Source organism: Chenopodium album, chromosome 25 (assembly GCF_948465745.1).
Source record: "Chenopodium album chromosome 25, dcCheAlbu1.1, whole genome shotgun sequence".
In the NCBI taxonomy this organism is placed as follows: domain Eukaryota; kingdom Viridiplantae; phylum Streptophyta; class Magnoliopsida; order Caryophyllales; family Amaranthaceae; genus Chenopodium; species Chenopodium album.
Genome location: NC_137858.1, coordinates 23,036,404 through 23,062,333, shown reverse-complemented (window position 1 = coordinate 23,062,333; position 25,930 = coordinate 23,036,404). Strand labels below are relative to the sequence as shown.

General features: G+C 37.9%; 1 protein-coding gene across 1 annotated transcript; it reads right to left on the bottom strand.

Moving 5' to 3' along the window:
- Positions 1-2,939: 2,939 nt before the first annotated feature.
- On the bottom strand, positions 2,940-16,340 carry LOC145615277 (uncharacterized). The gene is made up of 8 exons (XM_081670340.1): positions 15,975-16,340; positions 11,503-12,251; positions 9,210-10,552; positions 8,485-8,657; positions 7,649-8,306; positions 7,468-7,549; positions 6,416-6,463; positions 2,940-3,613 (listed from the first exon to the last, which is right to left on the bottom strand). The coding sequence occupies exons 1-8, from the start codon at positions 16,285-16,287 to the stop codon at positions 3,410-3,412; spliced, it is 3,570 nt and encodes a 1,189-aa protein (XP_081526466.1). The 5' UTR covers positions 16,288-16,340; the 3' UTR covers positions 2,940-3,409.
- Between the last annotated feature and the right edge of the window lie 9,590 nt (positions 16,341-25,930).

The following is a 25,930-nucleotide window of genomic DNA, read 5'->3' as shown; positions in this document are numbered from 1 at the left end:
TAGTTACTATTTACTTGACATGTAAGTAGCAGCTATGCGCCAATACTTAACCGTGGCTGATCAAGATTTCAAGGTGATGATGGGTCACACATTAATTATTGATCACATGTGAAAGAACAAATTTTTTTTTCGAGCTACGTCGTATAATAGCTTTTATAGCAATTTTTTTGACGGCGGTGTTGTAATGACTACTATTATATAGTAATAAATGTTATATTATAGCGGTATTAACTAAAAAAAAGTTACTTTAGCAGTTTTAAGAAAACCGCTATAAAAAGTTAATTATAGTGGTTTTAAGAAAACTGCTATAAAACGTTACTTAATTATAGCGGTGTAGGGAATATTTCAAGCACTATAACCCCAAGCTTGAACCCCACTGTGATCATACACTAAAGTATGGTGGCGTTCCAAATGGAAGAAAGCTAGAGCAAAAGAGTCGCCAACAAGTTTTAGGAACTTGTAAACCCAAAACGATCCAGGAGATCGTCAACTCCATAAGGTCTTGAACCAAATAGGGTTCGGAGATGAGGGTACGAATCCAATCTACAAAAAAAAGGACCCGCCCTATAAAATAGGCCTCTACTTTGCTCTGCTCGTATTCATGTGCGCTTTCTGACTAACATGCAAACATTAGATTAATCCTAAACCTGTTTATCTATGTTGGTTGAATATTAATGCATAAATAATACTATTATTGGCGATCACTTGAATTAAAATTACATTAGCCTAAACCAAATTATTAATTTTCTTATTAAGCGCGATTTCGAGTACAAATTCCCTTTAAACATGCATAAAAGGCGTGATCAAGCAATAACAATAAATATATAAATAAATATCAAGCAACATAATAATAACAATCATAATAACAATAATAACAATCATAATATTTTCATAATCATGATAAGGCATTATAAAGCTTAATAATAATAGCAAGATCCTAGGCATGATACCAACAAGATTAATAACAAATCCTAACATGTCACTAAGCAATAAAGATCAAAGCTTTAAACCTAACATGGTACTAACATGCTATTAGAAAAGAGTAAAGGCACCCTAAACATGATACTAAAAAGCAATAAATAACATTCTAACATGATACTAGGAATTAAACATTAATAAACATGCTTTCTACATTGTGAAAGAAATAGGGAGTAAGCTAATCTACTTCCTTTGAAGCCTCGTACCTCTTTCTTGCACGTCTAGGGCGAAGGCAACTTCGAACTTGGCTAGATGATTCTAAATCTTGTGTATGCAGAATATTGTTTGTAAAAAAGGGTAGTTTAGAAAGAGAGAGAGAAAGAAAGCATATATTGCTCAAGAGAGAATAGAGAGAATTGGGTAATTGTGAATGACAGTTGATGATTGAAAAAGGGGAGATATGACCTCTATTTATAAGAAAAAAGAGGGTCGAAGAATAAAGAAAAGAATCCGAATTCGAATTGAAATAAAACTCGTAGACAACAGTTTTTGCGTATTTTGTTTTTATCATATCTTTTGATCCAGAAATCCAAATAAGGCATATAATATGTCATTGGAAAGCTCTTGAAGTCTACTTTCTAACCCAATTAGGATCAGATTAAAAATTTTGTAGATAAAAAGATATGGCCGAAATAGTAGGACGGTGTCAATTTTGGATAGAGTTTCGTATTCCTTTCATATCTTTTTTCGTTATAGCTCGGAATTAATATTATAATATATCATTGGAAAGATAATTTCAAGATCTATCCAACCATATAAAATTTGGATAAAAAATATGAGGCACAAAAATAATATCTAACTGTCTTTGAACATCTTTAAATTCGAATAGAATAGGACTTAAAAAAGGAAAGTTTTAAAAAGAAAAGTTTATATTTAAATCAAATTCTATGATCTTATCTTTTCAAAAAAAGATAATTAAGATCTTTTAGAATCTTATAGAAGATTCTAATCAATCCTTATTAGTTTAGAAATAGGATTAAACCTTTGGACCCTCCTCATGATCATTAGGTCGTAGATAAAATCCGGTTTGGGCCCAGTTTAGTATTTTGGCCATAACTTACTCATTATTCATCGGAATTGGGCTTATAATATATCGTTGGAAAGGTCTTTTCAAACCCCATCCAATTACACTATTATTGAACCCTTATAATGGACCAAACTAAACTGGATTAGACGTTTTTATAAAATAGAGTGGGTTTTCGAAAACAGAAAGAAGAGAATTTTAATAAAAACTAACCGCAACACTTGACTTTTCACACTTTCACCTCATTCGATTATGGTTCGACGCGAAAGGTATTCATCACTGGGTTTGGTTTTGGGGAGACACAAATGGGTGTCTACAAGCGGTTTTTCTATAACCGCTATATTCAAGCCCTATTTTTGATATTTTTAAGCCGGAAAAAGTCGATGGCCAGAACCCAGTTAAAAACCCTTAAAAGGACATTTTGTGCCACTTTTTTTTTCTATAAAAGGACCGTTACAACAAAAACGCCTACATAAAATGATTTTTCTGACAAATTTTTTTAATAATAGTAGTGAGTACTTATCAAATTATAAGTATTGTAATTTTTTAAAACACATATACAAGAAAATGTTGCAATTATTACGAAACAAAAATACTTGTCTAACTATTTTAACGATATACCCGTGTAAGACTATTAATTTCCATTTTAGGCATATAATGTTGTTGTCATAATGGAATGGTTATTAACTTCCCACTTTCACTAGAATGAGAATTGATCACGTGTTTTTTTTTTTTTATTTATTTATTTTTTTTTTTTTTTTTTTTGAGATAGAGGAAGTGTATGCAACTAATGCAAGAAGTACTAAGGTTGCCATTCCGTAAGAGGGAAGTCAATCTCGCACCCACATGGCACCGCCACTGCTTGGCAGTACTGAGTTTTAATTCTGATGAATTGTAACCAAGCAAATGCATCATTGTAACTCAAAAATCCCATCAATTACAAAGCAACAAGGGAAACTATTTACATTTGCAATACATCCAAGTTTAGCTGTGCAAGGTTACATGGTACCTATTATAGACTTTGTAAAGTTAAAAACAAGAATTTACAGACTATACTAACAATCATCTTTTGTGAAGTTGTTGGCCTAAGAATTCACCTCACAAAGTTGAGGGTTCTAATTGCATGTACCATAAAGCAGCCGCAATTGACATGTTTGCTCTGATAACTCTATGTACTGTCTATAACTGTATATATTTTTGTAGCTAGTTGAGCTTCACCATTTTAACTGAATTTTGGCTCCATGCACTGCATTTGAAACCATATCAGTACACCTTTTGAATTGCAGGTAGAATGTGATAAAAAGACCAAGCTTTCCAATACTTTCATGTCTCGCACACAGGATCACTTGTGATAAGCCTTTCCAGTTTACATATATGTCTCCTCGATTGTCTTTTAAACAAGATAAGTCATGCACATTCCACATTTGCATCTTTTGGCAACACCACGGTGATAAGGGAATCAGAAGGGTTCAACTTTAGGGAAAGCATCGAACAAGCCTCAGGTGAGCATGGAAGGATGAAAAGAAGCCTTGCCCATACAGCTTTTGTGGATGGGATCTTAATAACTCCAGCACATTCTCTTTGCTTTAGATACAAAATAAAGTCCTGAAACTGTAGCAAGAAAAGAATAAGGTAAGCATGCCAACAATCATCATAACCACTTTTTTCAGGAAGGAGCAAGGGGATACAAGAGCTTGTGAAAATGGAAAAGAATTTTAACATTAAAGGAAAACAATACTTGTAAACATCAAGATAAAGAAATTTCATGAACACAAGGGGCAAGGGACATTTGATTGTTGGTGCTATTCGTAACAGCAGACCAAGAATACCATAAGCTGAAGGCCTGAAGCTATTAGGCAATGTTTAGTTCACCTTATTCAATCAAAAACCTTAATACTTATTTCAGATTAGATGATTAAATCCAAAAAAAAAAATATTAAATAAATAAAAAAAAAAAATCATATCATATTTTATCGTTTAATGAGCTATCGTTCAATATCTTTAATTCCAGAACAAAAAAAAGAATTAAGAAAATTACATATTTGGATTAGCGTACAATGTGTATGTAAGGACAAAATTTTAGTCATATCAAACAATCTAATCAGATTAGTTCAGATAATAATGAATAAGCTCTAATCATGGAAAAGAATAAAAAAAATTAAAAAGTTCAATTGAAATTAGATAAGCTAGAATGAGGTAAATTTACTAGGTTTCAGATGCCATACTCGAGTCTTGGGTACACACCTAAAAATTAGATGTCAAGTAGTTGTGACTTGTGAGCCAGACAGCAAAGTTGTTTAGTTCACTTAAGAATGGAAAACTTCAACAAACATCCATGAAAGATATCAGCAACATTAATACAGGAAGATAGTAAACTACAATAGTACAATGAGGTGGAAGAATTCTCCTCAGCGTTTGATTGTATTTTGCACTCCATTTTACACTTTATTATTTCCACAGTACCAAGACATTTTGAGCACTGATATGAGCATATATTTTAGGTGACAAGCAGTTGAAATGTTATCAGATCTTCTTTTATTTTTGTTTTATTTCCAACAATTCTAATTTCACGCTTATCAATGCATAGTTTAACCTCTAATATCTTCAATTACCAAATTGTAAAATTATACTTCCTCCGTTTGCTATTAGTTTCAAATTTCTTTAGTCACGTTTGCTAATGCAAAAATTCAACCATTAATATCTTTGATTACCAATAAACAAATATTATACTCCCTCCGTGTTTCAATAAGCGTTACACTTACAAAATACGGTCGTGTTTTAATAAGTGTTACACTTCCTTTTTTTGGCAAAAAACTACATTTTAATATTATATCTCTCTCCTTGCATAGTCCCCACCCAAACCCACTATTACTTTTTTTATTATTACTTCCCTCACACATTCACTACTTTTCAATAAATTATTAACCCCACTATCTTACTTTTACAATTTTTTAATTCTATAACTACCCCACTTATTTTTTGTTTTATTTAAGTCAATTAAATTGCCTAAAACTATGTGCCGGTAAAAGTGTAACACTTATCAAAACACGGAGGGAGTAAACAATTGATATTTTGAAAAATACATATCGTGATGACTGATCAATCAAACAAATCCTACATGACTATATTTTTCATTACGTATACATTAAAAAACAAGGTCAAAGGGAAGTGTGAATACTACTAAAGTAAAAACACGTAAACTAAAAGATCAAGGGAAATATAAGTTAATCTTTTGGAAACATGAATCAAGACAAATCTAACAAGATCTCACTTATATATATTTTTCTTACAAATATAGTAGATAGAATTTTGTGAATAGTGCATAGGACAAATTGTTGCAATTGAAAAGAGATGTGGTAGCAGATAGTGAGGTTTTTTTTTATTGAAAATGTTGATGTAATAAAAAAAATAGATTAGTTTTATCAAATGAGAGTAAGAGGGGCCCTAACTTGTTGCTAATGAAAAGAGATGTGTATTTAAATAATTAGTGTCTTTCTCATAAGGTGCTCAAATTAGAACAATTATAGGCGCATAGCGCCTATATGCTTTGTAAACAAATAGGATGATAAAATGTACCAGTACATGCATAATTGGTGACGGGTGGTAGGTATTCTAGAAGAAAATAATCGACGACAATAGGACGGCAAAAAGTACCACTACATGCATAATAGTACACATAAAGTACTATTAAGACAACTTATACTTTAATGGTAAATTATGCATGCATAATAGTACATAAAAATGTAAAAAAAAATAAAAAATAAAAAAAACCCTCCTATATGCATGCCTAACAAATAGGTGCTATGCGCAAGGAGAAAGTGTTCAATTTCTTCTCAGACATGGAAAGTATGGCATTCATTTAAGAAGGTTTTGTCTTCTAACATTATCACAAACCAATTAAGTAATGTAATAGACTAACCTAGAGGTATAGTATGGCTGTATGGGTGTTCTAGTAATATTAGTATATTAGGGTTAATAGCCCTTAGTATAAATAGAGAGGTAAGGGGAAAGAAATAGGTAGGCAAAAATTGGATGAAACTTGTTGAGAGTTGTGACCTCAGGTCACTTTTGGAGAGTTGTGAGCTAAACTCACTTTTGAAGATTGATAGCCTTAAGCTATTATCCTATCTTTTGTAACCTTTCAACCATTATCAATCAAAACCCAAGCTTTAATCTTTATTTACTTGCATTATTAAATCAGATTATAATCCCAGAAAGTCAGTTCATAACAAGTTCTCCGTCACATCAGTGTAACTGTTACAAGTACTATAGATCATAAAATGAGAAATTATAGTCCAATAGACCAAGATAATGGTAAACATCCCCCAAGACAAAAATAGATAACGTGAGCGTTTTATTTTTGGTATTTTATTTTTAGCGTGAATATATTTCTGTGTATATAAAGTAACTTACTCCTTTATGATCAGCAGCTGAAGATGGTACAAGCACGCATACCTCCCTCTGTTCCATACCCAAAAAAAAAAGCTAGTCAAAATCATGTTTAATACAACTTCACTACACAAACCAAATAAAAAGATAGATAATGATTTTGATGCCAATTAATTACTGCTGTAATAGTGATCACAAGTTATGACCACAACTCTCACTCTACTTTCTAACTATATAATGGAGTGACAAAAAAGACAAGAGGGCAAACCTTAGACAAAACAATTGAAAGAATTTTTCAGACAATGCAATTATCTTTATTTCCCAATCATTTTAAGTTAAACTATGCCAAGTTTAACTAAACATAAAATTCTTAACTAAATAGGCCAAAGCATGATAGAAAATGGGCAGATGAAGATCTGATCATTATCTAAAAAGAAGGAATAGATAATTCAATACATGCTTAGATTACATATTATTATAATGCATAACAAAGCTACTTACCAATTCTGACTTATTAAACCTTAACAAACTCCTGCCCAACTCATCCCACCCCCTCCAACCCCCCCCCCCCCCCCTTCCCCTGCCAGAGAGAGAGAGAGAGAGAGAGAGAGAGAGAGAGAGGGAGAGAAAGAGAGAGAGCAAGTTAAAATTGGTGATTCCCCATAGTACTAGTGGCTCAAATTTTAAAAAATTTTATCACCATCAACGAATACCAAGACTATTTTCTCAAAACTTTGTATCAACATCAATAAATTTTTGACACTAATGTAGTAATGTATTACTCAGATGATGAAAAAATGAGCAGTTCGTGATCTTATCATGAGCATTCTTTAGGATAACAACAAAACAAACACTCCCCATATACCATATCTATCCTATCGTGCATACTTTTAAAAAAAAAAAAGGGAAGGAGAGGAGTGTATAATAATCTTTACAATCAATAATCTGGAATTGAACAAACTAAGTTAAAAAATTGCATGGTTAGAAATGTCAATTTTTCACTCTAGATGAAGTTAATTATAAGTCCAATGCCTATTGGGCTTCATATCTTTGATTGAGAAAAACAAATGACTCACTCTGGATGATTGGGTGTTGGTAAATGTAGCCTTAACATGGCGAAAATCTGTGCGTTTTGTCATGTCCAATTTTGCTGGCCACCTAAGAAAAGAAAATGCCTGTCATTGATCACTAACAAATATTGGAGAATTCCATGGTTTGCCTTTTTTAAGAAAAAGAAAAGGAAAGAAAAGTCCTTACCCAGCAGGCTCTGAAACAGAAATTGAATATTTACAAAGATCTGAATCAACCCTATGTGCATTAATATTACAATAATGAACTCCACTTTTTGATAATGTACCCTGCCACTGGATCTGCATGCCACCTACTGCACTTATCATGTCATTAGGCTGGGTAGCAGGCAGGGGTGGGTCCACAGCAGGCGGCGGAGGAGGTGGCGGAGGTGAACAGGGAGGAGGAGGGACAATAGGTGGAGGAGGAAACTGAGGTGGTATATCGGGTTGAGGTGGCGGCATTGTTGACAAAAGAGGAGGTATAATTGGCGGGGGAACCATTTGACTAAATGCCTGAATACCGCTTCCTGATATTTGTGACAATGGAGTCACTGAAGCTTGAGCAAAAGGAGGAGGAATGGGATTACTATGTACATTAGTAAGTACAACATTTGCATGAATCGGATTAAGAGACATGTGGTAGCTCAAACTGTGTGCATCCCATGAACTGGAGTGTGGTGGATAAACAGGTTGCATGTAAGGTGGAGTTTGAAAAGGCTGAGGTGGAGCATTAATAGGTCCTTGGGTTGCTATAGGTGTACAAGCAACAGTTCCTCCTGCAGATTGCACTTCAGGCTCTGGTTTCCTGTATAACCACATCTGTCCTGACATACCCGGCACATAACCTGTAAGATCAATCCATATTAGAGTGAATGACTCATCTAAATAGAGTCCACTGATTCAGAAAACCAGTGTATGGAGAGCAAATTTTCTAGCAAAATCACATGTAAAAATAATTGACGATTGCTAACTTGACAAGCTCCTGCATTCCTAGATATGTCGCACAATTAAAAGAGCACAAACCTTGGCTGCTCCCTGAAACTCGTGTATCTATGCAACCAGAAGCAGCAGTATTTGGCTGAGAGACTAGTCCGCCTTGCAGATATCCCTGCTTCTCATAGCTTGTCTTAGGTGATGGATATTCTGGAGGAATGCCTTCAGAATTTATCGTACAAGGTAAAGTTGCATTATGCATCCTGTGTAAAAACATTCTACGTTACAAGTCTCATCAAGAACTAATATGAAGCGAATTAGTTTCAAACACTATCCTTGGCACTGAAAGTAATTCCCAGTCAAAAAGTATATCAATATAAATGAGACCATACATGATCATGAATTGCAATAAATAAACAATATACAATAATACATGACAATGTTTACAGAAACTACAAAAGCAGAAGGTAGGGAAAGAGGGTGCATAGAGACATTTAATGAGGAAGCAGCTTGAGTAAGAGCACGACATTAAAGCTAAGGCCAAACAAAGATTTTATACTTGCCATTGTAAAAATACTAAAAATTAATTTTTAAGTAAGTTAACATTGAAAAGGATCTAAAAAAAATCGACATGACTGTTTTTTCATATTTATACTTCACAAATGGTAGTCAAAAATTAAAACATGTCAACTAATTTGGAACGAAAGAAGTAAATCCTGTGGGGTATAGACTAAATCTGAAGGACAAGTTAAATGTAAGTTTCTTTTTCTTATTGGGGGAAGGGGGTGGGGGTGAAAACATGGCAGGGGAGCAACCTGTGAGTTGGGCTTCCAGCTGTTTGACCATGAGGGGAACCAAGAACGGTGTTGCACATCCCAAAGGCACTGCTGACAGGAGGACCCACATTCCAAAAGTTAAGATGGGATCTGGACATATCAGCTCCTGCCCCAGCACCTTTAAAACTGTTTGTACCTCTCCGAATTTGCCTCACACATTCCATCGCATTCGCTGCTTTTTCAGGAGTCTCAAACTCCAAAAGCAATGCAGCTTCACTGGTCAATTCAGTAACCAAACGAGGACCTTTACCAATTATCTTCATTGTTTCACGCATAAGCTCATCCTTCAGCCACTGGTTCATCAAATTGGCCACATACACATGGCAGCTGGAGCCAATGGCCACACCATTGACTGCGCCTCTTGTTCCCAACCCACTATCAATGAATTTGACACGAACTGGATACCCCCAGGGAGAATATCTCCGCATGAAATCTCGGGCCTTAATGGCATCAAATAGGCTTCTATACTCAACAAGTGCAAACCTTTTGACTGGATAAATTGAGAAGTTTTCTACAGGACCAAATTTCTCAAGTTCATATCTTACTGCAGCCTCAGAAGTGTCAGAGGACAAAGAACCTAGCCAGAGCTGTCTTGAAGCAGAAAACACATCCATTGCTTGAGGGTCCCCATCTGAAAACCAAATAATTTGGTTTGATGCAGATGGGTAAGGGGCACCTGTTTTGCTTCCGAAAACAGAATTAATTGAATGACCACTAGAGAATCTTGAGGCATTTACGTTCAAAGCATGATTTTTCTCAAGTTGGGCTGTCTGACTTTGCTGTTCAAAAGGATCTATCTTAATTTGAGATGAATTTTGGGACATGGGGGAGAGTAACTGGTCACCAAGTTGGTCTTTAGCCATGGGAATCCAGCCACGGCATACATCTTGCTCCTTCCCACCAAATTCCATGCACTTGGAGCCTCCACTATCATGGTTAGAACTAGTATTTGAGTGGTGGTTACTTTCAGGAGATATCATAGAGCCATGTCGCCTCAAAAACTGCCCTGAACTTTTATTTGCCAACTCATCCTTGAACGAATTATCATGAATTTGCAAAGAATCATTTCTAGGTGCTTCACGAAGGACCCTGTGTTGATTAGAAATCCCTTGGACCATATAATGACTGCTGACATATTTGGATGAATCTGAACCTTCTTCATCACTATCTTCTATGGCTTCATGGACTTGTTCATTAAAAGATTCAAAAATTCCCTGAAATGCGTTGGTGACCTGAGAGACAGCTTCAGAGGATGCAGATTTCTGCAATCTTTGGTACCTAGAAAATATCCACTTCTTTAAGGAAGGATCTTTGTGAAGAACCTGAAACAGAAGATAATTTGTTTTTCAAAACAAAAGGAAAAAGCTTGTATTGCTCAATTTGATATTATGACACATAACCAGAATGGAACCAGGAAATCCGACAAACCACCATCACAACAACTACAACCACAACAAAATTAAAATAATAAATAAATGAATAATGAAAAAAAAAAAAAAAGAAAAGAATAAGGAAGAAAGAAGAAACTGCCAAAAAAAATATCTGAAAGAAAAACTCAGAGATGCCTCGATTGCCTATAATAGAATAGATAAAACGACCCTAGAGGCCCAGATAGTAACCCGATTAGAATCATGGGATTGTTTGAAATGGCAGTAGGATGACATAAAACAAAATGGGTCAGATGAACTCATGCTATCTTATTGGTAAAATCACTCCACTAAGAATAATCTCTTCGTTTGTTTGGCTGTTTGATTCTTCACTTGTTTATATATTAAAATAAAAGAGAATATACAAAGCTAAATTATCATTTAAGAATTACATATCCCTCTATAAAACAATGGAAAGAAGAAGAAAATTGAAGCACCCCAGTCAAAGAGAATAAGACATAAGTAGACAAAAAGAAAAGATCATCTCGCTGTCAGCAACAGAAGAAAATGGAAAAGTAAAATGGTAAATCAGCCAAAGAAGGAATCACATGGCATAAACTACGTTTAACTGAGCTAAGGTCAACAGCGATAACACCCAATCAACAACTATTCTGTTATAGGACTGAATTTTAGGGAGGGAGTGACATATGTATGTACTCTATGTAGGTAACCTATACAAGTATACAACATAATTTTTGTCACATGTCGGAATATAGATGCAGTTTAATCTTTTTGTTCTTCAGTCAATTTTCCCTGATATGGTGTCCTTGAAATGTGAAGTAACTGTCAATCAGACTAAAGAGGGAGGAAACTAACATTAAGGCTAAGTCAGTTAAAAGCCTTACCATTCCCAGCAAGCAGCTTTTTGTGAATCCTTTTCTGTTTCCATGAAAATCACCAACAGACTCTGGCCTTTTGCTATTGTCATTCTTTCTTAAAGTGTCTGATTCCTTACAACCTGTGCTAGCTTCAGACTCAGAACTTTCTCCAATCACAGTGGAGACATAACAGTCATCATCAATGTTGAGTGCACAACACAACTGAGTGAGAAAGTATTTTCCTTCTCTACAAAATCTGTCTGCTGCATGGGTACTGAAGAGCTCAAAGCAAGCAGAAAGAAAATCTTTAGGGCAAAGAAAAAAGATCCTAAGAAGACATAAAGCTCGAAACTTCAATAACTTAAGTAGTGGAGATACATCTTCTTCTAAAATTCTCTGCTTTAGCAGAATAAATATTTCTTCAGAGCCCTGCATCTTAAGGCATTCTCCATCCATAATCTGAAAAATATCTTTGCCATCAAGTGACGATGAAAAAAAGGTAACAACATTAAGAAACACAGCAGAGCAAATGCCTCGGATAACAGATGATGAAGGTGCCTCAAGTGAGGCTGTACAACATATATCAACCAAGCCAGTCACGCAATTCTTAGCAGTCTCAAAGGAAACTCCATCAGCATCCTCCCCTCTGCTTATCACAGGCACACTCCAATTATGCATATTAATTACAACTTGTCCGGCAGCTTCAAGAGCTGTAGGGCAGTATGATCCATACCGAGGGATAAACTCAGATAAAATACGCTTAACACTTGCACAACCTGCAACAAGAGACACAAATGATATATGTATTGAATACCAAGCTTCTCAGTCCAAGTTTAGGACAAAACAGCTTTACATGGAAAAATGTTCACATTTGACCAGTAACACCAAATTCATTGAAGGATAAGTAGGAAAATAATAAGAATATAAGATAGCATGAGGTGGGGTAGAGTATATGTACAATTCCTGGATGCCATCCCCATGCTTTTCATAAATCTTAGGAAACATGATGTAATTACAGAAATGAGACCAGTCATTTAAGATGCTATTAATTTGTTATTTAGGTTGTATTCTTGTGAGGCCATTACTTTTTCCAATAACTTAAGGAATTACACAGATTTTGGAGGGGATGTCCGAGGTTTTACATACAAATTTCCATGCCTACACTGGTAATTAATTGCAAGTTGTCGATTATTATCTAAACCGAATAATTCATTGTGGACCAACTTTCAAACCCTAGATTGTATGATTGTTTACCAAAATAGTGTATGACCTTGATGGATGAGTTGTATTGATTTGCACCTCTATACCTTGATTTGCACCTCTATACCTTTCACAATGCAATTGGAATGTATGGTTGCCTAATCCAGTGATTAATAATTATAAATAAATAAAATGAATAAAAATCTCTAAGTTCACCCAATTCCCGCATAGTTTCAAGTACTTAATTGTGCAGTTGACTGGTGGGATTCAAGTAGAGATTAAAGACCAAATCTTAAGAAATTTGCTAATCGGATTTTGATTTTGTGCTGAATATGTAGCTCCTCTAGTTGTGAGCAGAAACTGAGTACCTTTGAGATAATAAGTTTGCTAATTATGTAAGGGACAAAAAAAAAAAAAAAAAAAAAAAATCAAATTTTAAGCAATAGCTTCTTGTTTAAGTAAGCATATAATAATGTGCTCAAAAAAATAGTAAGCATATAATAAAATAACAAGTTTTAAGTTTTATACAATGTTATTAGAACGAACATACAAAGAAGAGGAATAGTTTACACCAATTACAGATGTATGTTGTACAGGCTCAAGCCGAAATAACAAAAATGAGCCGCTAATATAGGACATTTACCCAAGCTAAAAAAAGGGCAGCTAGGAAAGCCTTATACATATTGAGTAGAAACAAAGAAGACAAACAAGCCCATCTCAAAGTGATTTTTTTTTTTGGGTGATTTATTATATTTCTTTTATCATTCTATTTTACATTGCAATAATTGATAAATAGACATTATTCATCTTTTTTTCATCTCCTTCAATTGAATGTGAAAGTGAATGTTTAGCAACTAGAAATTCGTGATGATGACAACAACGCAACAGCAACAAAGTAATAATTTGTGTTGTTTTGAATGAGGTAAATGATTACATGAGTTATAAACTTTGGATGTGGGGACTGTGATGGCAATGTCAAAAGTCACGGAAACAAGAAGATCAGAACATAAAGAGCATTGATTACACACAAAAGAAAACTTTGATTTTAATGAAGAATTTATCTAGTTGATTTTATAGATGGTTAATTATTATTCTCAAACTCAATATTTTTCTGGTAATATTAGATTATGTACACTTTAGACTATATGTATATTATCTTAGATTCTTAACTAATGAAACACACTAACATTGATCTTATGTGAGCAAAAGGAGAAAATTCAAGTTTATCTCCTTGAATAAACAGGTAGTGTTTATCAGGGGATGTTTTTGTAAATTCATGTGGCACAATGGGGTTATATTTGTAAAATCAATCTGACTATGCCTATCTATTATGTAACGATTTCCGCTTGCTGCCATCATCACCAAAATTTTATGGAAGCGTTCAAGTAGTGATGTACATATTAGAAGCTTACAACCATCTTCAATGGTGAATCAATGGTGGAGAGAAATCTCACAAACAAACACAACCACCTACCCTATAGGGTTAACCGTTCCCCTCATTTATATATTTTCTTAGGGTATGTCTTTGAATTCCGGAATATAGCTGGAATTTCTCTATTGAAGCGCCTTCTAAGCTCTGTATCCTCCACTGATTTAGTACTCTGATTTATCCATTGAAGCAACTTATGAGCTTTCGGTCGCCATGGAAGGGGAGGAGAGAGAAAGTAGCAAATACAATTTCTCCAGTGAAGCGATCTCCAGGCAGCCATTACTGAACCTTTCGAGAGAGGAGAGAAAGAAGATGATTTTTTTAAAAAAAAGACTAAATTATTTAATTATCTAACATTTCAATTGGTAAAAGGTAAAGTAGTTGTAATTGTAAGAAAAAAAAAAAGGAAAGGTAATTGGCTGTAATTCTGTACGAGTAACTTTTTTCACTCTCCTTTTCTTTTTTTATAATTATTTTAGTCTTACTTTTCTAATACTCTAATTTGTACTCAGTAGCATGGATTTCCTCAAAAAAAAAATGTATGTTAACATTTCTCTGAACTTTAATTTTTCTGATTTTTTTTTGCCGTATCCTTGCCGTACCCGTTTTTTGAAATTTTTATTTTGCCGTTTTTCGTCCCCGTACCCGTACCCGTTTTTGTACCCGTATCTGTTTCAGTGCAACCTAGGTATCAAGTATCAACATCTAAACTACATACAGCATAAAGCCCTTTAAGTCTCCGACTGAGAAATAGATTTACTCTTTAAATAATTCAGAAAACAAGTTTTGAAAAATTCAGCTGACTGGTTGACCAGTTGCTATCCATCGTGAAATTGTATGTGTGCATACTCAAGGTTGATTGTACACTACTTTAGCAATCCACTACTATTAGAGCATCCCCATTACATTACTTCCATACCTCTCATAATATCCCATCTAGGCATCGATAGATTTCCCAGATTGATTCCTTACCAAAAATCCTATTTTGGTGCTCAGCGGCCAAAAAATGAATAAACTTATGGTTTCATGTAGGCTTGAATCATGCCACATTGCTGGGCAACAAGAAGTTTTTTTCCCCTCTCCAATACTAATCTAAGGAAAATCATTCCGAAACACAAATCAATAGTTCATGTTCTGTGACAATGTCCACAAATAAAACTTTGATCAATTAATATATATTTATGTTTGGGAAGTTGACTAGCATCTTTATTGAAATTAGGTCCATATCCTTAAGGCTTAAATTGCAAGTAACATAAATGGTGTATCGAAGGGTTAATCGTTACAACCTTTCACCAACGAAAATGAAGGAAAAGCCCTGTTGCATCCTTAATCCAAGGAACATAGCAAATACATCCATGCCATTAAAAGCAACAAGCAACTTACTAATACATTGGGTTCCAACAAGTAAATTCTCAAACTATTTATACCTTGCTCAACCATGAAGCACAAAAATTACGTGTACATCCAGAAATACATACAATTTAATGGAATCTTAACCATAAACGACTTGATGATTCGGGGTAGTCTATACAGAAATCAACCAAAGGTCTATATATACAAAGCAAATAAAATCATACATGGATTCAGAAAACAATCTAAAGTAAGCGCTTTATTTTTGGAGTGATCTCTATTTTCATCGACCAAGATGTTATATATTACATGACAAAATTATACCAATTAAGTCAACATGCAATACAAAACAAAACCCTAGAAAAACCCTAGTAAATGAACAAACTAAATCCAGTACAAAAAGCTCCAAATTTCCACAAAAATCCAGTTTTAAATCAAAATTTCAATAATTTGATTAATTTACACGAAGATTTGCGAAACAAATTAAAAGAAAATGGGAGGGAGAAAGAGAAAGACGAACCTCTAGAAGCAGAAATTAGAGAAAGATAGGCTTGCTCAAGCTCAGGCATATGACGTGGGTCCCTGGCAGAGGAGATACAGCGCTTAATAGTCTTGTAATTTTCGTAGACATTCCGAATTTCTTCCTGATTCCTTCGTCTTCGAAGAATTTCTTCGTGCGATAGTTGAGGCGGAGTTTGAGGTGGTGGTGGGAAATTCTCCTGCGGTGGAGGCGGAGGAGGTGGGGGTGGTGGTGGTGGGGGCTGTGACGGTGGTGGTGGTGGTGGAGTTTCGTAAAGTTTCCTCTTCTTTAGAGGTTGCTCCGTCGAAGCCATTCGATCTAGCGGCGGATGAAAGGTACCGGCTGTTTGTTTTAATTAAATGGAATTTGTTGTGTTTGGAACTTCGGATTTGTGAGGGTAATTTAAGGAGAAACAAAAGTTATTACTCCCTCCATTATTTTTTGGAAAAATTAACGTGAATAATCCCAACTTTACACAATTTGCCCAAAATAATCCCATCTTTCGATTATTTTTTAATAATCCGAACTTTAACTTGAATTTGTTTCTAATGGTCCCAACAGGTTAACAACCTATAGTAACCGGTTTCTTTTGCCACGTGGTGCTTTCTAATTGGTTTAGATTTATTTTTTTTAAAAAAAAATATTATTATGATTATTAGGAACTAATTAAGCCTACATAATAATAATTAACATTTTTAAATATAAACACCTTTTTTTTGTAAGAAAACTTACTAAATAATTAACACTTAAAAAACTAATTAATTAAAAAATACCACCACTCTCCCTCAACTGCAACCAGTCTCCTCCCGGCTGGCACCACCCCACTCCAACCCCTACCTTACGCGTCGGCGCCGCCCCTCCCTCTTTCCCTTGAAACGCCAATCTAAACTCGAACCGCATTTTTTTCGATTTTTTGTCACTTCTGTGCTACTGCTCTTCTTGCAATTCTTGGATCTCAGAGATAATTCATATCTACACATTTTATTGAATTTTTTTTTTACTTGGGTATTTTGTTATTATTATAATGTGCTTATTGATTTTTTTACTTTGGGTATTTTGTAATGGCGAGTTCAGACCCGAATAAGAAGCTCAAACCCGATCCATGGCCGCTGGTGCCGGAATCCAAGCCAATGCCGCCGACTTCATGGGACAAGAAAACTAGGTTTCAGCCCAAATTTTCCGGTGATACTAATGTTAGTGATTCTGGCCAAATTGGGTCTGTCCCCAAATCATGAGCCTCAGATTATGCTGTTGATCTTGAGTAAGGCCGAGCCAGGCTATTATCGACGGCAAATGGGCCTCCGGCTGTTCCTGTAGTTGCTACTCTTGCTTGGTGTAGGGGAAAGGGTGCAGCGACTGCGGGGGAGGGGGCTGGATTGGGCGGAGGTGGGGGATGGATATACTGTAGCTGGGCAGGAGAGTTTGGTGGGAGAGGTGGTTTATTTAATCAATTAATTACTTAATAATAGTTATTATCATTTATGTAAATAATGATTGTTTCGGGGTTTTTGTGTCCCTCAGGAGAGTTACAACACTAAGACTAGATCCAGCAAGAGACGTCTGTACCTGCAAAACATCGGAGCACCGAATGGTCGGTGGTCCACCTCCGAAGATTAAGTTAGTACGGATTCGGAGAGAAAACGTGCGGAATGAAAGGTTATCTGCTTGGATTCCAAGCTCAAGTGTACTGTTTCTTGAGAGTGACAGTTTAGGCAATGATTGGTATTCAATCAAAGTTAGGTCATAAAGTTGTAAGAAATCAGATTCTTCTTTTGATTTGGATAAAAATACCCTAGGCCAGTTGGCCCAATCAGAGTCCGCCACGTGTCACTGGAAGGGGTGCCACTTTAAACCTCCCAGAGAACGACACGTGGCAGACAGATGAAAGGACCTAGGATTGGTGGCTTTCAGGCCCAAATCCCGAGGCCTGCAAAAGGCTGCGTGATATTCCCTAGGGCACGAAACCCTAGGGAGTGCACACTTTTCTAGGAGCCTATAAATAGGAGACAACCTCCTCATTTATGGCTACATTCAATACGTTTTACTCACCTGCACACCTTACGAGGAATATTCAGTGATTACCAATCATTGTCAGAACTGTCACTCTCAAGAGAACAGTACACCCGAGCTCGGAATCCGAGCAGATAACTCTTTCATTCCGCACCTTATTCTTCGGATCTTTACTAACTTAGGCTTCGGAGGCGGACCACCGACCACTCGGTGCTCCGTTGTTTTGCAGGTACAGGCGTCCAAGTGAGCATCCAGTCTTAGTGTTGTAACTCTCCCGAGGGACACAAAAAACCCCGAAACATTTGGCGTCGTCTGTGGGGAGAGTACCTCTAAGATGGCCTCTTTGGAAACTGTACCAATTCCTGAAACCAATCGGCCTCCGGAGACAAGACAGCCACCAGAGACCAATCGGTCCCTGGAAGAAGTGTTAGTCCAATCGGACCATGACTCAGGTGACGACGGTGACGTCGAAACCTATACTGCCAGAGATGGGTCTCTCAATTCCAGGCGCATCCGCAGCAAGGAAAAGCGGGAGCGCCCTCACTCTCAGAATGTTTCGAGCAATCCAGCCGGACATTCAAAGAAGACGGTTGATCCTACCCAGGCGGAAGGATCAGCCCCAGCAACCAGAGATGAGCTCATGAAGCTTGTGAGCAGTCTCCGAGGTGAGATTAAATAACTCACCAACAAGAAGTCGGCTACTCCTAGAAAGGAGCAGTCGGCCAAGAAGTCCAAGAAAACATTCTCTGACGCTCGACATTACATTGATCAAAAGAGGAATGAGCTTTCAAAGTCGGCCTCAACGTCGACTTATCATGATAGCTTCCAAACTACCTCCTTGAGGTATTCACAATCTGTGCATGAGACTCCGGCAAGCAGCCCTCAGGTTCAAGTTGGACCTCATGTAATTCAGTCGGCTCAGTACATGGCTCAGCCATTGTACCAAGCAGCTGCTCAACCTTACATTCAAACTGCCTTCTTTGGAGGGCAGGCGGCATGCGGCTATCAGCCCATGGATTGGCAGCTTAGGCTGCAACACCTTGGAGATCAACCCTCTGCTTTCTCTAAGGAAATAACCGACGCCGAACAGCCGGCCAAGGTTATAAATGTGTTGGTTGGGACCTATGATGGGACCACCAACCCTGAAGACCACCTACTAGCATACACCCACCTCATGTATTTACAAGGGTTGGATGATGCCGCATGGTGTCGCTGTTTTCCAGCCACCCTGAAGGGCATAGCCCAGCAGTGGTTCGGCAATCTGCTGGCTGGTTGCATCAATAGCTTCAAGACTACGCTTGCGTTCTTGTTTGCTTCTAACTTCTCTATGAACATACCTGCCAAAAAGACAAGCCTTGATCTTGGCAATGTGCAGCAAGGAGATAGAGAAGGCTTGCATTCCTACGTTAGGTGGTTCAATCTGGTGAGAATCCAGATCCATGGGCTGTTTGATGAGGTCGCCTTCACAGACTTCTTCAAGGGTCTGAAGGACGGTTCTACTTTCAAGTACAAACTCGTCCGCAAACAAATCCTTCACCTTGCAGGGGGTGCTGCGAGAGGCGGAAGCCTTATACAAGCGACCGAGCTCTACTCCTCCAGTAGGCAGTCGGACTCAAAGAGGTCCGACCGACAGAAGGAGAGTCGACCTGCTCAGCTGGCTCCTAAGCCAAAAGAGAGCAAAAGAAAAAGCAAGTCTGGACCGTTGATAACTCTGATCAGCCGGCCCAAAAAAAGAAGAAAGAGTGGAAGCCGTACGTACCAAGGTACGAGTTCCACAAGGACTGCTGCTCCATCTTGATGGAAATAAGGGATCGGCTAACTCTTGAGAAGCCGACTCCAATGAGAGGTTCCGTTGAAAATCGGAACAAAAATAAACACTGCCATTTCCATGAGGATGTCGGCCATGACACCAACGACTGTTTCAGCCTCAAACGAGAGCTTGACCGTCTGGCCGACAAGGGACAACTGAAGTCCTATGTTAAGTCCAAAGTGGCTTCAAAAGCGAATTCGGGGCAGTCCAAAAAGAAGAATCCCAGCCTACTGTTAGTACCGAAACCGATGAAGATCCGGTATATACAAAAGCAGGCGGATTCGCCGGGGGTGGCCCGACCATTCGGGGCACCAAGGATCATTTGAAAAAGATGATCCATTCTGTTGAAGAGGGAGAGGCGGCAAGCACATCCGCCTTCCCCGAAGTCATCATCACCGAAAAGGATAAAGGCAAAGTCCGTCGGCCACATGATGACCCTGTGGTCATTGAATGCAAAGTGGCCAACCAGCTGGTTGGTCGAATCTTGATAGACACAGGCAGCTCCACTGACCTCATCAGCCTCAAATGCTTGTCCAATCTCAAGTACAAGCCGGATAGCATGATGGAGGTCTCCCACACCCTTGTAGGGTTTGGGGGAGGACTTGTGCACCCAGTCGGACGGATAGACTTGCCCATCCGCTTGGGACAAAAGGGAAACGGTCATCATATGACCATCCGTTTTCTCGTGGTTGAAGAGCTCACTGCTTACAACTTCATCTTTGGCCGACCCACTCTGAACGAGTATCAGGTGTAGGAGATTATAGGTACTAAATGCGGAAATAACATGAATCATATTTACATAGCACCAAACCAAGGATCTCATGCATAACACATAAAGAAGTAAGAATTATACCTTTGAAGCGTGATTGATGAGTGACATTTATGGCACTCATTTGGTCCCTTTTTGGATGAATTCTATTTCATTTTATCACTCTTTTCTTTAGTTTTCCTTAGTTTTATTCTAGTTTTCTTCATTTTATGCTTTTTGTAGTTAGTTTCTCTATTTTATGCATTTTCTAGTTTACTTGTTATTTTTCTCTTTTACTTGCTTTTTATCTTTTGTTTGTAGGTTGTGATTGATTGTCCAAGAATTCCCGAGCTTCCTCTCTATGATCTTTCATTGTTTTCATGCCTAAAGCTTGTGCAAGAAGTTTCAAGTCAAAGGTGGATCCAAGGAGCATGCTTCAAGGCCTTGTATATGCCTTTCTCATGGCTTATACTCTTCAAGATTTCCAAGAAAGTTTCTGCCTACCTTGTCCTCCATCATCATCATCTAGGATGTGTGCACCACTAGAGCTAGGACGAAGAGAAGAAGGGGGATATACCCAGTTTGGTGCGGGCGCACTTAGGGAGTGTGCGGCCGCACATCTGTCCAGTGCGGCCGCACACCAGGTGCGTGCGGGCGCACCTTTCTGGGTGTGTTCCCGTGCGCGCCACTCTCTCTCCTCCGAGCGCCCGCACCGACGTGGGTCTATTTTTGGGCGTCAATACCGACCTCCTCTTTGTATATATAGTTATTTCTTTCTATTTTTGGATAAGAAGTTTTAGATTAGAATTCATATAGTTAGTTTTTGGATTGGAATTTTAGAGAGAGAAACTCAAGGATTGAAGAGAGAGAAACTAATGGTTTTTGGTGATTGTTCAAGAATTCTTCATTGTAATTGATCTTTAGATCAAAGTTTTGTAAGGATCTTCTTCTTGATTTCAATACAAGTTTGATTTTAGTTGATTTCATTTGTTTTCCATGTTATTGTTGATTGATTGAAATTTGTTTGATGATTGATTGAAGTTTTATTGATTTTTGATTGATTGTTGATTTGATCTTTGATTTCAAATATGTTGATGATGAAATTGATGATTAGTGTAGTATTGATCTTGATTTCCATGGCTAGTGAGTAGTTTTCTAGCTAGGGAAATGGTGAAGCATGTTTGAGTGATGGATTAGAGTAATTTGGGGATAATTGATGGAGTTGATGATATGATTAAATTTGGTTGATAATTCATGTGCATGTGTGTGATTGATTGAAGTTTGGCCATCTTTGATTATTGCACTAGATTGCATTGTGAGCTTGCTATGATACGGACCATTGATTAGTAACTTGCAATTTCACGATTGAGGTGCCTTGTGACGTTTCCTAGGTAGTGTTTAGCGTAGTTGACGCTAGTTAGACCTCTAGGAGAACTATCTTGGTATGCTCTTTTGGATACATGATTGATCTTCCTTCATATCACTTGACTTAGTCGGTTTGACCTCCCAAATTACCATTTTCCATTACAATTACATGTGGAACCATTGCCCTAGTGTCTTTTAGATTGATTTCATACAAATTCTTGCATCATTTAGCTCTAGCTCTAGTTTCCTTCATAAACCCCTTACTTGACTTCGGAATAGCTTGACCTAGGCAATATACATTCGACCTCCATTCCCTTGGGTTCGACCTTGACTTACCACTACACTTAATAGGGGTTAGTTGAGTTACAAATTTTGTTTGATTGGGTGGGGTGGTAGCCCAACGACCTACCGTTCTTCATCCCATCAAAATGGCGTCGTTGCCGGGGAATGGTGCTTTGAGTGCATGTTGTTGATGAGTCTATTTCACTTTATTTGCAAAATACAAAAAGATTTTACACTTTAGGCTACACTTGTAGCCGTGCTACTCATATTTTCTTTGATTTTTGTATGCATAGGTCCCGAGATCGTTCAATTGTTCCCTTTGATCTGGAGATTGAAAGAACTCTCTCAAGGAGGAGAGTAGCAAACAAGACATTGGATTATAGTACCTCAAGCGAACAAGAGATTGAACAAGAGCAAGTCATGGGAGAACAACCAAGAGTTGCCTTGAAAGAATTGGGAGTGCCCGGTGCATATAGGTTCGAGAGCGGCATAGCTCCACCTACAACACCGGCAAACGATTTTGAAATTAGGCCGGCAATGATCACCCTAATTGAGAGGAGACAATATAGTGGGGCAAAGAATGAGAGCCCATTGAACCATCTTAAGGAGTTTGAAAAATATTGTAACACAATCAAGGTTAATGGAGTGTCTCAAGAGTTTATCCGCCTTAAGTTGTTCCCTTTCTCCCTCATAGGAAGGTCTTTGGAATGGCTAGATAAAGAGGTGAAGCCCAATTCATTGAGAACGTGGTTTATGTATCCGGTTTGGTGTCATGTATAGCTGTACGGTCATAACACGTGTCCATAACCTCACTTAATCACCCACAAGTCGTGTCGAGTTCACACACTTTTCCTCGAGTCATACACTATTTTGTTCGTGACCGTACATTAGGAAAGTCTTGCGTCTTTTTTCCGCTTTTTTTAGGAGTAAGTCGGATGGTATCCTCCCATACATGCTTTCTTTGTTTTCAAAACTCTTTTTTCTTCTTTCCCTTCTTATTTTCCGGATGGGTCAAGGATAAGTCTAGTCATTAAATGTGCGTTTATTTCAATGTCACAGCACTTGGTCAAGAAGCAGGGGTAGACTGTTACGGTTTGAGTCGCTACCTCAACAACCTAAGAGGCGTACAAGAAAACCACCACAAGCATCCCCACGAAATCCATCTCCCATTTACTTTCAACCAATGGCCACTAAGGAAGATATGGAAAACCTTAACCATGCCATTGACAGGTTATCTGCTATGATGGAAGCACTCACTACCAGGGTTCACACGGTAGAACAGAACAATCAAAGCAATGCCGCTGTAGCTGCGATAGACAAAATCAGAGAACAAATGAGTAAGATCTCTGAGGAGTTCACCTATGTAGAACAACCTGCCACTTCTCCGAACATAAGGGACAGGCTCCCTGAGAAGTTTTCCACTGCTGACATTCCCAAGTTCAAGCCTACTGATAACCCTATGTTTCACTTGAAGGCCTTTTCTGCAACTATGGCTCTTAAGGGGTTAGATGTGACACTCTTCCCTACTGTGTTCCCTCTTTCCCTGGAGCATGCCTGTCAACAATGGTTCTACTCTTTGGAATCCAAGCACGTTGCAACTTGGGAGGACGTTACTGAAAGTTTCATGAACCGCTACAAGTGTAACATCCAAACCAAAACTTCTGAACGTGAACTCTCCATTCTCAAACAGAAAGAGAATGAAGGCTTCACTACTTATTTAAGCAGGTAGAGGGAAACAACTGCACTCTTGGTGGATCCTCCCAAGGAGAAAGAGATGGTTCGCCTGTTTATTGCAAATCTGACTCACAAGTATAAGCAACACTTGAAATTCCTGCCACTGAACACTTTTGAAGCTGTATACGATATTGGAATCAATATCGAAGATGAACTGATGAAGACTGCTGGTAGCAACAATAATAATAACAACAACACTTGGAAAAACAAGAAGAACGACAGTCCTTCTTCTTCGTCTTCCAAGCCCAATAATGCTACCAACAATGTCAATATCAATGATGTGCTGGCTCTTAATGCTGCCCCTCAGCGATTCCAAAGGCCAAGGAGGGTTTACACGCCTTTGGGAATGACTTATGATGCTGCTTTTGATCGTTTGCATAGTCAAGGACTGATTATGCCAATTGGACCTTTTCCAGAACCTCGACCAGAGAACAGAACTGCTAGCTATGACCCCAATGCTCATTGCAAATTCCATCAAGGCAAAGGGCATACTACTGAAAAGTGTAGGAAGTTGAAGGATGCGATCTAGGACTTGATTGATGCTAATCAACTTCTGTCCCTCCAGGGGGCAAGAAGCCTAATATTCAAACAGGTCCTCTTTCTGATGCTTTGGCTATCATGGGAGATGAAGTCTCTGTTGATCCGTCAATACTCATCCAACCTGTGGATGAACCTTTACCAGAATTTGTTTATATTTCAAGCTGTGAAGAAGTTAACGGGATTTGGGATAGCGATGATGAAGACGTCTATCTCAAAGATATAGTTTGTTCATCTCTTGCCGCTGTCAATCTGAAAGATAACGAAGATGTTTGGGGAGATCCTGAAGTCAAGGTTCTCACCAGAACTGGAAGGTTACAGCAACCTACCCCATCCACACCTCCACCGCAAGCACAACCAATAATTGATCCCATCGACCCTGTAAGCAACGATGTGATCAAACAATTGCAAAAGACCAAGGTGGAAATGAATGTTTGGAAGCTGTTGGCCACGTCTCATGAGCATCGGAAGGCTGTGATGAATGCTCTTGTGAAGATAGGAGTTGATAGTGACATGACTCCTCAAGGACTAGTCAGCTTTCTCACTACTGAATTGCCAAGTCCTAGTAACTTGATTTCTTTTTCTGACAAGGATTTACCCCCGGAAGGGGATCAACATAACAAAGCCCTACACCTTACTGTGTTGTGTAGGCAAATGAATATTCCCATGAGCCTAGTTGATAATGGCTCAGCAATCAATGTATGCCCGTTGCGCACTGCAAAGAAGTTGGGCATAAAAGATGAAGAATTAATTCCCTCTACTCAGGGAATCCGAGCTTATGATAATACTCGCCGTCAAGCCGTGGGTACTATCATGTTGAATATCACTACTGGAGCCATTGAACGTCGCACCAAGTTTCAGGTGGTGGACATCAAGGCTTCTTTCAATCTATTGTTAGGTCACCCTTGGCTTCATGAGTTGAAGGCGATCCCATCATCATTGCACCAGAAAGTCAAGGCTATAGTTGGAGGAGTTCCGATCACCATTGATGCCTCTCTGTAGGGAATATTTCATGCATTACGATAACCCCAAACTTGAACCCCACTGTGATCATACACTAAAGTACGGTGGCGTTCCAAAGGGAAAGACAAAGAGCAAAAAGAGTCGCCAACAAGTTTTAGGAACTTGTAAACCCAAAAGACAATCCAAAAGGACCATCAACTACTCCATAAGGTCTTGAACCAAACAGGGTCCGGGGATGAGGGTACGAATCCAATCTACAAAAGAAAGGACCCGCCCTATAAAATAGGCCTCTACTTTGTTATGCTCGTATTCATGTGCGCTTTTCGAATAACATACAAACATTATATTAATCCTACCCTGTTTATCTACGTTGGTTGAATATTAATGCACAAATAATACTATTATTGGCGATCACTTGAATTAACATCACATTAGCCTAAACCAAATTAATAATTATCTTATTAAGCGTGATTTCAAGTACAAATTCCCTTTAAACCTGCATAAAAG